The sequence below is a fragment of the Amblyraja radiata genome, chromosome 4 (genome assembly GCF_010909765.2).
Source record: "Amblyraja radiata isolate CabotCenter1 chromosome 4, sAmbRad1.1.pri, whole genome shotgun sequence".
NCBI classification, from domain to species: Eukaryota; Metazoa; Chordata; class Chondrichthyes; order Rajiformes; family Rajidae; genus Amblyraja; species Amblyraja radiata.
The window spans coordinates 96,135,690-96,151,799 of NC_045959.1; the positions used below are offsets into that span (position 1 = coordinate 96,135,690).

Here is a 16,110-nt window from a genome sequence, read left to right on the forward strand (position 1 = left end):
GTTGAAACCAAAGTGCTTTACATAGAAGAAACAATGTAGTTTCCGTACATCCATAGAAAAATTAACAAAAAATAAAATGACACAACACATTATAGAATTCAACATGAACGTCCCCCCACAGCAGAATCAAAAATTTCCACTGTGGGGAAAGGCACCAGAAAGTTCAGTCCTCTTCCTCTGTGATCACCCGAGGTTGGGGCCTATTTGTGGCCTCCGCAGCCAGTCCGATGTTTTCAGGCCCTCTTGCCGGGACGATGGAACACCGGCGTCGGGTGAACACTCCTCAGCGGCTTGGAATGTTTGGAGCAGCCGCTTCCTCCTCGGACGGCGACCCGGGTAGGGCATCGCCCGCTCCGTGATGGTGTCCCAGCGCTGTGCCGCTTCCTTTCCGGCCGGTCCCGACAGGAAACACCGCTCCAGTCCAATGGTAGGCCGCGAGGAAGGGGCGAAGAAGCAGCTCGGAGGTAAGCTGCCTCTCCGACCAGGTAGGGACTAGGAAATAAAGTTTCCCTTTCCTCTACCCCCAAAAACCACATAAAAGAAGACCTCCAACAAACATTTTGTTTTTAACAGGACTAAAAATAAAAAAGGATGAAAGGACGGACTGCAGGCAGAGCAGCCATATACAACGGCGCCCCACTCCTGCAGTCCGCCATCCTCCTATTGTCTGGACTTACCTTTCAAACAAGAAAGTGTTAATCTGCTGAATAATCATCGTATGGCAGAGCAACGCACCCGGAATTTGAAATGCAAGTTTGGCGAGAATACTAAATTACATGAATAACCACTTTGAAGAATAATTTGGACAGAGACAATTTGCCAATGGAAAGAGCATTGGGAGTTACTAATGTTGCACAATTGAAATATGTTAACACAAAAGAAAATCCTGCGGATGAAGTTTCTAGAGAACTGGCAGCGAACCGCTTCTTAAGCGATAAGAGATGGATCAATGAACTAGAGTCTCTCTACAAAGAACATTTATTATCACATACACCAATTGGTGTAGTGAAATTTGACTTGCCATTGCAGCATACAGATAAAGATAAGACACAACATCAAAGAATTTACCAGTAAACATAAAAACATCCCCCCACAATGGCTCCCACAGTGGGGGAAGGCATCAAAAGTCCAGTCCCGTCCCCTGTTCACCCATCCTCGGGCCTATTGAGGCCTCCGCAGTCACCGCTACGCCAGCCCGAATTTTCAGGCCCTCTCGCCGGATGATGAAGCTCTGGTGTCGGGTGAACACTCTCAGCGGCTTGGAGTGCCTGGAGCGGCCGCTTCCTCCCCGGAGACCGCAGCTCTCGAAGTCCACAGGCTGCGCTGGACGGAGCTCCGACACTGGCGACTTCGGCGTGAGATCCCACGGTATGACTTTAAACTAAAAACAGGGTTTTAATAAGATCAATAATCAAGTTATGCTTGCTTCTAGAAGGCGAAGGTGAAGATGGAAGAGTTGATGAAGAATTCTGAATGCGGATATACTTTTTTGATGTTTATTAATAATTGCCTCGTTATATACTCGGAACAATTAGGGGCCGGTATGTAGTGGCCATTTGGCTTCTTTTGTGCGTCATTAATTATGGCATTTGTCTTTAAATTTTAGACTGCCCGTTATTATGTGAGTGGGATTTATTACGTAGTCAAGGGCGTGATTGGTGCTGGGTTTCTTGCGCAGAAGCTTAGTTTTTAGTTTAGCTCGGAGTTACATGGGGAAGGAACACCCTTCGACCATGTGAAGTTTAATCGAGACACAAGGAGTTTTCTAACGTTTAAAAGCAATATGCTGGAGTTTGACGAAGATTAAAGTGTATGAGTCGGAGAAGAAGGTCGGATGTATATCTTATTGTTTTTCTTCAACAGTAAAGAAACTATTAATCAATAGACTGTGTTATGAAGATTTATCTGTGAAGAAGTTCTGAAGGTCTCACGGAGAGCTCACATGCTTATTACGACATTCTCCTAAAGCCATGTAGTCTCTTTAGTGGGTAGAGGGAGTAATCTCTTGAACGATGTAAAAATCTGCCGCTACAATCATGGTTGATCTGATTTTCGGCCTCAACTCCCAACTTCCTGACTGATGCCCATGATTACAATCTGTCCTAATACTCAAAGTTCTATCCATTTCAACCTGTCCTGGGCCCAACACATAGATGTAATTATGAATATGCGCAGCGCTTCTACCTTTTAAGAAGTTTAAAGATATTCCACATGCCACCAAAAACTCTTAACAAATTTCTACAAATGCATTATAGAAAGTATCCTGAATTGATTGTTTCATGCCCTGAAATGGCAATTCCAACACACCATTGCACAAGAATAGACAAAGAATAAACATAAAAAGCTTGAGTCACTCAGCAGGTCAGTCAGCATCTCTGGAGAAAAGTAATTGACGACGTTTCGAGTCGAGACCCTTCTTCAGACTAGATATTCAATATGATAATGACTTCTTCATCTTGACCCGAAATGTCACCTATTCCTTTTCACCAGATATGCTGTCTGACCCACTGACTTACTCCAGCTTTTTGTGTCTATCTTCGGTTTAAACCAGCATCTGCAGTTCCTTTCTACATATCTAGTCTACAGAGAATGGTGGACTCAGCCTGGTCCATCACAGGCACAGCTCTCTCCACCATCGAAGCATATGCATGAGGCACTGCCACACGCAGGTGGCATCCATTCTAATGGATCCCACCACCCCGGCCATGCCCTCTTCTCACTGCATCCTTTGGGCAGAAGGTACAGAAGCCTTAAGTCTCTCATCACCAAGCCAAGAACAGCAATTTTCCTAAAACGACATGTCCTCGAACCAAACTGCAAACTTGACAACGGAACACGAAACATCTCTTCCACTGCCGCAGACTTGTTTTTCTTTCCAATTGTGTTTCGCGCTAATGTTTTGCTTTTTTGTAATCTGTGGAACCCATATCGCGGTAGATGTAAATACCTTTTGTATGTTTCAAGTGTCATGTATTTTGTGTTTTTATTACTGTTGGCAGATCAATTTCCCTCCTGGGATAAATAAAGTTCTATCGTATCACATCATCTGGGTATTAAAATTATAGTATATCATAATTTGTGACAATTTAAGGAATCATAGATCAAAATATGAATGACATGCTTCAACACCTGTTTTTTGCCTTAATTGAATCATGGGTTGGAATGTGAAATTTTCTCCCATAAAACGAAAAAACCATATTAAGCGATTAAAAAAAGAAAACAGGTACAGAGGATGGGGCAGGCATTGAAGGTAAAATAACAGCTATAAATAAATAAAAGTATTGCACATTGAGCCAGTTGTCAACTGATGTTACTGATTGCATGCCTCGATGTCACCTTCCCCTCAGCTGACAATCGACTATATTTGTTGTTTATGAGTATGTGTATACACACACTGAACTTTGTTTCTTCTCCCGTTATGTACTAGTTTCCGTATTCTGTTGTGCTGCAGCAAGTAAGAATTTCTTTGACCTAGCTGGGACATATGACAATAAAACACTCTTGACATTTCTCTTTGATGTCTCGTCTTCACACCTTGTCTCCCTCTCCCCTGACTCAGTCTGAAGAAGGGTCTCGACCCGAAACGTCACCCATTCCTTCTCTCCAGACATGCTGGCCGGTCCCGCTGAGTTACTCCAGCTTATATTGTGTCTATCTTCGGCGTGAAGCAGCAGTTCTTCAGCACATGGTTTAAGGGCTGAGGTTCACCGAACGCCATCTTTGCCCTTCCCTCGCCCCTCTCCGGAGATCCGCCGGCGACGGTACGTCACGTCCGGCGGCGCCCAGCGGACGGCCATTTTGTGAGTCTGTTCCGCCCGCCGTGAGGCCGGATGTGCCGGCGTTGTTGAGTGGCGGCTGCAGGCCCCGCGATGTCCGGCGGCGGCGGCGCCGAGTGAGCGAGTGAGGCCGCGGGAGTCAATGCCGAGCACGGAGAACCGCGGCGGGAGCCGGGGTCACAGCCCCAGCACCAGGAGACGCCAGAGTGAGAGCGGCCTGGCGCAGGCCCGGGATAAAGGCCGCTGCGCAACATCTAACGCCGCTCGTCCTTCCTCCAGTTCGCGGCGGAGGAAACGCCGCAGAAAGCGCTCGGACGAGCGCAAGGCCCTGCAACCGGCAGTAACGGTGTCCGCCTCCGGCCCGCTCCCCCTTCCCCTGCCGCTGACGCTGCCACTGCCGCTGCGGGGCTTGGTGGAGTACGAGGACGTGAGCTCGCAGGCGGAGAGCCTAGGCCGCAGTCCGGCCGGCCGCAGGGCGGATCGCTGGCGGGAGAAGGACAAGCGGAAACGGGAGAGGGCGAAGGAGAGCTCCCGGGCCCGGGCTGACGGCAAGGGCAAGAGCCGGGCCCGCAGTAAGCCGGCAGCGGCGGCGGCGACGACTGCGGCAGCGGGGGCAGAGCAACCCGGCCCTGAGGCCCGCGGTAGCCGCGCCTCTCACCGCACCGACAAAGAGACGCCCGCCGCTTATCGGGAGCCTCCGCGGGCCTACCGGGAGTTGGACTGGGAGGCGCCGCGGGCCTACCGCACCTCGCCTGGGCCTCGCAGCCCGGCGTACCGTGAGCCGAGCCCGTACGGGACAGCCGTGCCTTGTTACCCGCAGGTTTACGGAGCTGGCGGTGGCCACAGCCCCGCCAGGTCCGCCGCCTTCGAGCTTTTCGGCCGCACCCCGCCGCCACCGCCGCCGCTCTTTGCCTTCAAGCCGCTGTACAGTTCGCGGGAGCAGGGCCTACATTCTGTCTACACCGGCCGTTCTCCCAGCCCCTACTCGGCCCCACGCCGCCGCTCGCCCAGCTTCTCCAGGCATCTCAGTCCCTATGAGTTTGGTGGCCTGTCCCCCAACCCCTACTCCAGCAGCAGCCGTCGCCGCTCGTCCAGCCGGAGCCCCGAACTCAGGTCAGTCTGATTGTCGGTGAAGATGACTGGTTTACAAGCCTGGGGTGCTGCAAAGTTGTTATTGCATACTGTCTGTGTAAGTCTATAATATCTTTAAATAGTCTGAAATATAGTTTACACAGGAAACGTAGATGGGGATATAACTTTCCACAAAACTAAATATACCAGTGTCAAGCATCGGAAGTTGTATGAAGTCTGAATAATATTAGCCCACCTTTCCTATCTGTAGCCGATAATATATTGATTTTTAATTGCAGATATTGGGAGCATGAAATCTAATAATGTAACCAGATCATACACTTTGTGTAAATTCATGTTCATTATGTTAAGTGTTCTGTGATGTTTATAAATTGCTGTTTTTAAACCTTGAAAAAGATGGTTTCAAGTTTTGTTATCTTTAGAGGATGGGTGTTCAACTTGGATGGACTGTATAAAACCACCTGGCATATAAAAATATCATTATTCTTGTTATTTTCTGGTGAATTAATAATTAATATGGAAAATAATGACTAGAATGTAAAGTAGCTATTTTTGGTATTTATAATCTTGCAATATCATTTAGAGGGTTCAGAGGCTCTCTAATTCTTGCATATTGTATTTTGTAGTAACAGGTCATTTTATTGACATTGGTTATTTAAGATAGGTGCGTGATATACAGTTGGTACAAAGTATATATTGGCACAAAATTGGAGTGCATTGTTGCATGGATGTTCTTATCTTTATGGGGAAATTTTCAATGGTTAAAGTAATGTTTTGCTCGCAAAGATGTGCTGTTAACTTAATTGATAATTGCAAATTATCCTGGCTGTGGGTAAGCGGTAGAATAGTCAAATGGTAGTTCATAAGCGTGATGGGGCTGTACACTATAGAAAAATAAATGAAATGGGCTTCTGCTGGGCCATGGCATGGATCTGATGGATTGGACGGTTGCTGCCTATAGTTATAATTAAAGGAATACCCTTTTTTTTAACGCTTTTTGATACTTCAAGCAAAAGTGAACTTTTTTTGTAGTATTAGTGGTTAAATCATCAGGGATAATATGAAGTTCTGGTTATTAATTTGTAGGAATCTCAACCTATCAATGCAAGACATTTTGGTATTCCGATTTGGGAGCTGTAAGTTAATGCTGAGGAAAGAGTCTGACCCCCAAAATTTTAGGACTGAAATATAGGATAGTATGGTGGTTAGATTACTGGAGTAGTATCCAAGGGGCAGAAAAAGATAGCGCTGAAGCATCTCAGCAGGTCAGGCAGCATCTCTGGAGTACATGGATAGTGGCATTTTGGGAGTATTTGGGCAGAGATGCTGCCTGACCTACTGAGTTACTCCAGCACTTTGTCTTTTTTTGTAAACAACATCTGTAGCCCCATGTTTCTACGTCTTGCAGCTCCACTGTAAAATCTCCTCAAGCTATGCCTACTTTAACAAAGTTCCTCCAGCATTTTGTTTTGCTCCAGACGTCAGCACCTGCAGCCTCTTGTATTACCACTATTTTAAATAATCCCCGTCTATTAACCACTCCAGAAAAGAGAAATTTATTTGGGTATGCTGGCTTACTGGTTAAAATATTGGGTCCATAGCAGAGACATGAATTTAAATCTCGCCATGGCAGCTGGCAACTTTAAATTCAAATATTTTGGAATTAAAGTGAAATTTGGCTGCTAGTTGCTGTAAAAAACTTTGAGACAAGAAACTGCAGATTCTGGCATGTTGAGGAAAACAAAGTACTGGATAAACTCAGCTGGTCCAACAGCATCTATGGAGTGAATGGACAGATGATGTTTTGGATCAGGAACTTTTTTCGGATTGATCAGTCACAGATGTAGCCTCACTCACCAGTTGTTTTTTTGCTGAAATTAGTTTTAATACTGCGGATCACTTCATCACTTTGGGGCAAATGGGGATAGATTATAAATGCTGGGATTGCCAACTACATCCACCTCTCATAAGTGAACAAATAATATAGTCTATACCCTTCTTCATTAAATCTAATCTAATCCAAAGAAAAGAATCCTAAACATTATCCTTGTTACAAAAATTCTGTGGTGCCTTCCATTTAACCGATATTTAGTTTTGTAATTTGGAGGATGGAACAGGAATACTCAGGCTTTTTGCTTTCAAAAGTTACTTTACTCAAGCAAGCCATCAAGCAAGAAAATGGCCAATTTTAAGTGTTACTGGACTAAGTGCAGACCCGTTGGGTCTGTTCCCCCAACGTGAGGTTGAGGGGGGGGGGGGGCGGCATGCGACGTCACACACATTAACCACCCTCACACACACACACACACACACACATTAACTACCCCCCGCGCACACGCTAACTACCCCCCTTGTAGGCGTGGCGCGAGCGTACTTGTGCTGGGCTGGGGGCTGGAGGCAGGTGGGCATTGTGACGCCAGCAGCTGGTGAGTGCCGTATAGATTTTAAAATTTTAGTTTTGTGATCAATTTTATTCAAAATTGACCAAGGAAAATCCCTACCGAAATGGTAAAAATCCGCGTTTTTGCGTCCGGTTTTCGAGGAGATACGTTTTACATGCAAAATATGTAAAACACACACATCCACACACACACATACAGTTTTAAAAGTATATAGATATTAGGGTTATATTTTAAAATTATAATAATTCACTTCTTTTGAAGATTTTTAGCTACTTTGCTAAATTGATTTGGTTCGATAGCAACATTTTCCCAAGTTTTATTTCCTGCATCAAGAAGCTACTTTATAAGAAATGTTTAAAACCATGCAGACTTTGTATTCATATTAAGTGATTTGTATTTTTTTCCAATTAATTTGTCCTTGATTGATTTAATTATTTGCACTTTCAGGAGACCCAAGTCGCGAAGCAGGAGTCCGTATTATTCCAGACGCTCAAGATCTCGCAGCAAGCATCGTGTGTCAAGGTCTCGCAGTCGGCAGTCAAGCATTTCACCAAACAGTTTAACTTATAAGACTAGTCTTGCTGCTGAGCTAAGTAAGCATAAAAAAGCGAGAGCTGTTGAGGCTGCTAAGAATAATACTAAAATCTCTAATGCACTTAATGTGACTACTGCCAAGGCAAGTGGCAATGTCAGTTCAACAGTCGGCTGCGCATCACAGACAAAGGATGCAAAGGAAGCAAGTAAATGCAAGTCAGAGAGAGCACCTGCTTCCCCATTGAACACTGGAATCCAAACAGTAGTTAAAAATGAGAAACTGAAAACCAAGATGATTACCCAAGAGGTGAAAATAGATCATGAATCAACCCTGGACAAAAAGGAAGTAATACAGATAAACCTAGGAACAAAAATTCCCAAGATTCCAGCAATTAAATTGGAATCAACCACACCAAAAGAAAAACCCAAGCAAGCTGTGCCAAGTGAAATGACAAAAGAGAAAGAAAAGAATTCACAGTTGCTAACATCAACGTTGCCACCACTACCTCTGCCCCTTGTGCTAACAAAGGAGGAGCAAGAAGATGTGAGCAGGTAAAAGTTACTTTAGCTAGGAATTGGGGCAAAACACTGCATTGGAGGAACTCAGCTGGTCAGGCAGCAGTCTAAAGTTGGGTCGACTTGAAATGTTGCCTGTCCATTCCTTCCGCAGATGCTGCCTGATGGGTTGAATTCCTCTAGCACTTTGTATTTTCATCAAGATTCCAGCATTTCAGTTTCTTATGATTCCAGAATATAGAAGTGTTGATTAGTTTTTGAAGCCTGAAGTTTAGGATAAGTTTTATACATTTCTACTTGGAATGGATTTGAAGCGTAAGCAATGAAAAGCATTGAAGAACAGGTAACCCCCTTGTTCTTGTGAGTGTGTTGCTGGGAAATGGTCTTATTGTGATTTTTTTCCCCCCTTCCTTGACACGAAGCAATGTTACCAAAAATATGTTGTATTGATTTCTTTACTTTTTCCACAAATACTGAGAGGAAATTTCATTCTATTTCTCTAAATCTTTTGGATAGTGACTTGTGGATTCTGACTGGGAAAACGACCCAAATAGTCATAATGTGACTTGCAAATAAATAATCAGCTTTTAGTGACATTGAGTGAGGGATAAACATGGACCAGGCAAGCAGGAAAATTCCTCTTTTCAATTTGACGTGCTATATATCTATCAATAGTATGGGGCTCCAATTTGATAGATTGGAAAGAAAAAAAGCAACGTGAATAAAAGCTTGGATAGTGTATTTGTGTTACTGGATTAATCTAGTTTGGTTTATACTTTGATTTAGTTTCTCAGGGCAACTAGTTGTAGGGGCTAAGTCCAGAGGTGGAGACAAATGGTAAACTTCTGTAGAGATGAAAACTATGCATCACGTGAGTATGTGGGCAGAGAGCACCGGGAAATGGATTGTTTGAAATTGGAAAATTGAACATTCATACCACCTAATTTTCTCCCTTTCTCCCTTTGTTCATCCTTCCAATACCCTCAACTTCCTGACTAGGTTCTATCTGCCCATCACCGTCCCTATCTATCACCCGACAGCCTGTTTTCCATGCCCCCTCTTCCCCCCCCCCCCTCTCTCCCAGCACCCCCCCCCGTCCCCGTCCCTTCTCCCTTATTTGCTTCCATCTATCTCATTCCCCCTAACACCCACGAGCCTCTATCCAGCCCCCACTATTTCACAGTATTGATATTCTTTCACCCTCCTTTGCAGTTCCAAAACAGGGTGTCAACCTGAAAGATAGACTGACCTTTTGCCTCCCCAGATGCTGCTTGATGTGTTTTGTTTTTATTCTAGATTCCAATATCTGCAGTTTTTGTCTCCATTAATTCTTTGCTATTTGCACCAAGTTTCCAAATGATTAAACCATACTGGATTCAAATATGATTTTGTCTGACATCTGTGTACTGATTTAATTTGCTATTTTCAGCTGCCAAATGTCAATATAGCAGCAAGAGAGAGATTCTGCACAGTCTTCTACCTTTTTGCATTTTAGAGCCATAGCCATAGTCTGTACCTGCTGTACAGACAATTCACAGGTTATGGCCATTTGGGTAAAGGAAACTTGCCCTTGCAAAATTGACAAATCACGACCCAAAAAATTTAGAAATGTTGCAATGTTAGACCATTTCTTAGGTACACAACCTCGCCCTGTAAAGTGGGGTTGATTGTAAGAAAGTTTGAAGGTTGTAGCAATAAACACATTTGAAGTGTGGAGCTGAGTTCAAACAAATGTGATTCATAGTGTTGTACAGTTAATGCTGTTGCATCAGAGTTGATGGGGCTCTTATTAGATCTAGGGCTAATGTAATGGCTGGAGTTTATACTTTCTCCCTGTAACCACATGATTTTTGCTGGCTGCTCTGTTTTCAAAGATGTGCTGGTAGGTTAAATGAACGTTATAAATTATCAGTTAACATTGGTAAGTGGGGAAAATAAGTTGGTGGGCTAGTGGAAAATGGGACTGATCCGATTGCTTCATTGGGGGCTTGCATGAACCCTAATGCAGAGCTGCCAAGTAGTACAGATTTTCCGTATTTTGTACGGAAATGCGATCAGAATACGGATGTACGATTTTGCTTTGTAAAATACGGATTTAAAAAAAATCAACCCAACTTCCTGTTTCATCTTGCTGCTTAAAATATGCAAGGATTTAAAAAGTCATACTGTAACTATAAAAATTATAGCTGATTAAATCTATTAGTATTTGAAATTTCAAGATCTGCATGATTATTGTTGTAAGCTTCGATCTGCCTGTCCCGCTCCAGGTTTAAACAGCGCTGTCAGTTTAAAGCGTGGTGATTTAAACGAACAGTGCTATGGGTTCTAAAAACAACACTCCCTGTTGGAGCACTTTACACATAGCGCTATGGCCACGGTGCTGTGGGTCACAGACTGTTAGGGGAGGGAGAGAGGGAGTGGGAGGGAGGGAGGGAATAAGAGAGGGAGGGAGAAAATAAGGAAGGAGAGAGGGTGAAAGAAAGAGGGAGGGGGAGGGGGAGGAAGAGAGATGGAGGGAGGGAAAGAGGAAGGATGGAAAGAGAGCGAAGGAGGGAGAGGGAGGCTTCCAAAATGGCTTCCACATCATCATCTGGTGCTAAAAGCAGGAAGCAGCCCTTCAAACAGCAGTATACAAAGAGATGGCAATGAATGCACTGTCAATTAAGGTGCGTAGAAGACATATCAATTGGTGACAAAGTTATGCATTTTTGTACTCTTACATGGGTATGACCGCACATAAAAAACAACACTTTTTTCAGCAAAATGGCACAGTGTAAAATTACTGATTTCCTCAGCAAAATAGTGAATTTTCAGGTACAAGAATACTGAAATGCTCTGACAAAACTTGGCAGCTCTGCTAATGGGCTAAATTACATATTTCTATTCTGTGGTAAGTATAAGAAAAATGACAAGGCAATGATTATATTTAATAAGGCAAGAGATCTGCCCCTCTACCTGCATAGTGTTTCCCATTGATTTAGTGACTTTGTTAGGTTGGTGCTGTAATTTATAAAGCATATATTGCATTCATATGGTAGACACAAAATGCTGAAGAAGGGTCTCGACCCGAAAAGTCACCCATTCCTTCTCTCCAGAGATGCTGCCTGTAATGCTGAGTTACTCCAACATTTTGTGTCTACCTTTGATTTAAGCATCTGCAGTTCTTTCCTACACATATTTAATTCATATAATGGCTTTCGTGAACTTATACCATTTAGGATATTAAGTGCAGTCAGTTATTGTGCAGAAAATGTGGCACTCTGAAATCAGCACATGCAACCATCTTGGTTTAATAATATCACTTGCCTATGAATAATGAAATGTTCCAAAGAACATTACATTGACCCAGTAACACCAAATTTTACAAAACGTAAACATAATTTTGTTGGAAGTACACCTTGAGTTATATTTTTTATCTAATTCTCAAATCGTTGTTGAAGGCTTTATTTATCCTTGCTGCATATTGATATTTGTTTTGAGTTCAATTTTGTTAGTAGTAATTAATTGGGTTTGGCTTTGGAGGATTGCACGTTGCTTTGAAAATACGCTATATTTTGCAATAAACGAAAATAATTTTGCTGAGAGATTCTAATCCTCATGGTTTGAAATCTTATGCTTTAAGTGATTTTATTCCCACAACATATAATTTTTGCGTTTTTTTAATTTAATGAACTTTTTTATTTTATTATCTATTGAGTAATGTGTTTACAAATCTGTTCTGCTGCAAGTAAGAATTTCATTGTTCTGTTTTGGTCCATATGACAATAAAACACGCTTGACTCTCGGACTAAATTTAAAGAAAGGGAGAATTATTTATCAATTCATTGATGGCCCAACTGCAAAAAAGCACACCAAGTCCTGGAGTAACTCAGCGGGTCTGACAGGATCTCTGGAGAACATGGATAAAGAGACATTTCGGGTTGGCATTTCTTCTTCAGACTGTTAAGGATCACCTGCATCTCAACTACATCCCCTTAATTCTCCTATTTCTCCTCCTTCCCCAGACACGAGAAGGATAGTTTCCCTGTTCCTCACTTTTTACTCCAGCGACACCTGACACTTCTGTCACCTCCAACGTTATCCCACCGCCAGTCATGGCGTCCCATCCCTACTATTTCCACCTTCCTCGCCTCCATCCAGGGAACTTCAACAGTCTTTCTAGATGAGACCGATGTTTAGGTGCACCTCCTCTTCCATTCCTATACTGGCCTTTCTGTTCTGGGCCGTCTCCAAAGTCAGAGTGAGGCCACACGCGAAGTGGGAAATAATCACATTCTATTTGGGTAGCTTACAACCATCCGCATGGACCTTTGTCCAGCCATCAAACACTCACCTGTATACGCCTATTACCTGCCAGGCTTTGTCCTGCTCTTAAGATAGACACAAAAAACGGGTGTCACTCAACGGGTCAGGCAGCATATCTGGAGAAAGGGAATAGATGACATTTCGGGCCAAAACCTTTCTTCGGGCTGAATAAGTCAGTAATTTGTCCTTCCACTCCATTCATTGCTCTCTTCCCTCCTGTACAATCAGTATTAAGAAGGGTCCCAACTGAAAATGTCATCTATCCATGTTATCCAGAGATGCTGTCTGACCCACTCCAGTACTTTGTATCTTTTTTTGATAAACCAGCACCTGCAGTTCCTTGTTTCTATGGTCCTAACTGCCTTGCTCTATAAAAGGTTTCTTCCAGGATGATGTCTCTCATTTTTTAAATACATTTAAGTCATTTATGGAACAGTGGTTGTTTTATTTTGATACAGGATTCTATTTTAATAATGGTGCTTCGAATTCTTAGGTCTTGCAGAGACTATGTTGTTGGGCTTATGGAACAAAATTTCATTCATTTTGTGTACTTGACTGCCCTCCCATTTTTGGATAGAATTTTGATAGCTCTGTGCAAGACAACCACCTGAGTTAGTTAATGCACTTTTTTTATAGGGTCAGATGTTTGGAAGTAATTTTGATACTGATTTATAATGTCTCTCATATTAGCAGAAGATACATTTTTAGAGCATACATTTGCTTTCTTTTCATCGGGATGTTTGGCTAAGGATTTGGACTGGAGGGCAACAGAAATGTTTGAGTGTTTTATTTTCTCAAATCATTGATCCAAAGTCCAATTTTTCTTTAGATATTTTAATGTAATTGAATTGGGCATGTAGTGTACCAGTCTAAATCTTCTCTCACAATTGGCTTTTTCATTTAGACAATGTAAAACTGGGATTTTTAATTTCAACCCGGTGAGATGTGATTAATTCATTTCTCATTGGGCCATTAAGTTCCCCCTTGGAGGCTTTGGAATAAGTGTAACATTTGGCATGCCACACAGCTTACAGTGCATGAGGCTGCAACATTGATCCTTGATATCTGCCAGGTTGTTTATGAGAGTGATCTGTATTGGGGATAGCAATTTCAGTAGAATTATGACAATGTGAATATGTACATGTGTAAACATGACAGTTTGGCACTGTGTGTCTGTGTTCCTTGTTAACTGTTGTCATCCTGGCTAAACCATAATGGAATAGATACCAAGAAACACTTTATGTTTGTAAATCTTATCCTAGAATGTCAAGACTTTGGACCTGTTCCTTCAGAAGGTATCGGGGTTTGTGCCAAAGCTAGACGAGGGAGAAGTGGATGTTATGGCAAGATTCATATCCATTTTCCTGTAGTATGAGACTAAATATTTATTGAGACAAATTTTCATCCCATGATATTTCTGATCATAGATTGCCTGATGCTGACATCAGAAAATTTTGAACACAAGAGCATATTTCACTTGAATGAGTTCTGAATTCGGGTGATTTCCTAACAGCTTTGTTTGCTTTCCTTCTAGAAATTAGTTACCCTTGGGTCAAAAATAACATAATCCTTCAGTGACAAAGGCACATTTAAATTGATCTCATTTTCAGACAGTTAAGTAAAATGTCAAGTAAAATGCTCTGGATGGAAACCTAATCTGTTTCCTGGTATCTATTCCATTATGATGAATTATATTGTCTGACCGACCAACAAGGAAGTAGAAATTCAAGACTAAAACTATTAAGAATACAGTTGAAAGTTTTAACATTTGTGGAGAAACACCACAGGAGAAAATAGAACAAACTGCTGCCAAATCCCCGAACCCGACTTGTGTGGGGCAAGATGTAAAGGGTGGTTTAATCAATGATAAAATAGGAAATGTTATTTAAGCAGATCCAGCTGTGCTTGTACATAAATCAAAGCGTTAGCTTGCAAGTATTGAGATTAATTGGGAAAGTTGGCCTTTAAGAGTTTTACAATTAAGACATTCTTGAGCAGTCATATATGGGGCATTATTTAGACTACATCTGTGTAGTTTTCAGCTCCTTATCCAAGGAAGAATGTACTGCCTTGGAGAAATTCACTAGATTTCATATTTGGAGATGGGGTGTACTGAGGTTATTGAATGATGGAACATGCACAAAGACCTGAATAATCTGCTTTTTTTTAAAGATGTTTGTGTAATTGACTTTGCGAATTTACTGATTTGCTAATTAAATTTCTCAGCTAATCCCTGCACTCACTCTTTCACCTGTCGCTCCTCTGCCGACCTTGAACGTATGTTAGGTTTCATATTAATTGTGACCAAATCCATTATTTTATGCGGGGAAGAATTAGTCAAGAGTGTTTTATTGTCATATGTCCCAGATAGGACAATGAAATTCTTACTTGCTGCAGCACAACAGAATATTGAAACATAGTACATAACGGGAGAAAAAGAGAAAAAAGTTCAGTGTATATACACACACACATACTCAATAAATAAATAAATAAATATAGTGCAATAATAGTAATAGTCTGTTGCAGTTCAGAGCTTATTTGTTGTTGTGTTTAATAGTCTGATGGCTGTAGGGAAGAAGCTGTTCCTGAACCTGGAAGTTACAGTTTTCAGGCTCTTGTACCTTCTTCCCGATGGTTGTGGTGAAACGAGTGTGTGGCCAGGATGGTGTGGGTCTTTGATGATGTTGGCTACCTTTTTGAGGCAGCGACTTAGTGGCACGTGTCCAAGTTGTGATGTCTAATTTAGCAGATAATCTTGGGCAGGGTGGAGGGAAGGAGTGATAAGTAGGTCAGAGGTTGGAGATGGTTGCTGTATTGCATTTTACAGATAGTATGCAGTATAGCCGCAGTGCTTCTATGTAGGGAAGAATAAATGTTTAAAATGTTCTATTAATATGCTGTTGATAATTCACTGTCATTACATGTCAGGACTTTACGTGTTAGAAGGTGACCCATTCACAGAATAGTACCCTCTGGTTCTTTTAGACACTTTTAAGCAGACGGTTTAAACAAAGGATTATTAGCGATTGGTAAAAGGAGAGAGAAATTTCTCAGTTTGAGGTTTGATTTCAACTGTTTCCAAATGCGTAGGGTACTGTATTATCGGATTTTGCTCATACATTGATTTATTCAGATGTGTTGGAGAAAGAAGAATAGCGCCTACATTAAAAGGCAAACAATCTTCCCTCTCCATTTTTAACCAGCTTACCTGTTGGCAGCAGTTTATGTGATTAAAAACCGGAGAGACTCTTGAGACCCTGACAGTACATTAAAACAAATAGGGCGAAATGGCTGGGAAATATCACTGACAGACAATATTAAGGGACAATTCAAAGACATTTTATAAATATATTAGCAGCAAGAGGGCAACCAAGGGAAGAGTAACAGTTCGTTCTTTGAGGAACAAAGGGGCAATCTGTTTGTAGAACCAGGGGTGCTAGCAAATTTTAAGATGAATACTTATCTCAATTCACTCAAATAGAGAA

General features: G+C 42.2%; 1 protein-coding gene across 2 annotated transcripts in view; it reads left to right on the forward strand.

The window, feature by feature from the left end:
* Positions 1-3,802: 3,802 nt before the first annotated feature.
* Positions 3,803-16,110, forward strand: part of cdk13 (cyclin dependent kinase 13) — a 50,915-nt gene continuing 38,607 nt past the window's right edge. Inside the window, exons 1-2 of one of the 2 annotated variants that reach the window (XM_033019977.1) lie at positions 3,803-4,889; positions 7,718-8,356. In XM_033019977.1, the coding sequence (XP_032875868.1) occupies positions 3,919-4,889; positions 7,718-8,356 (1,610 nt within the window). In that variant the 5' untranslated portion in view covers positions 3,803-3,918. The remainder of the gene's footprint in view (positions 4,890-7,717; positions 8,357-16,110) is intronic. The other variant, XM_033019976.1, reaches the window with a different exon arrangement.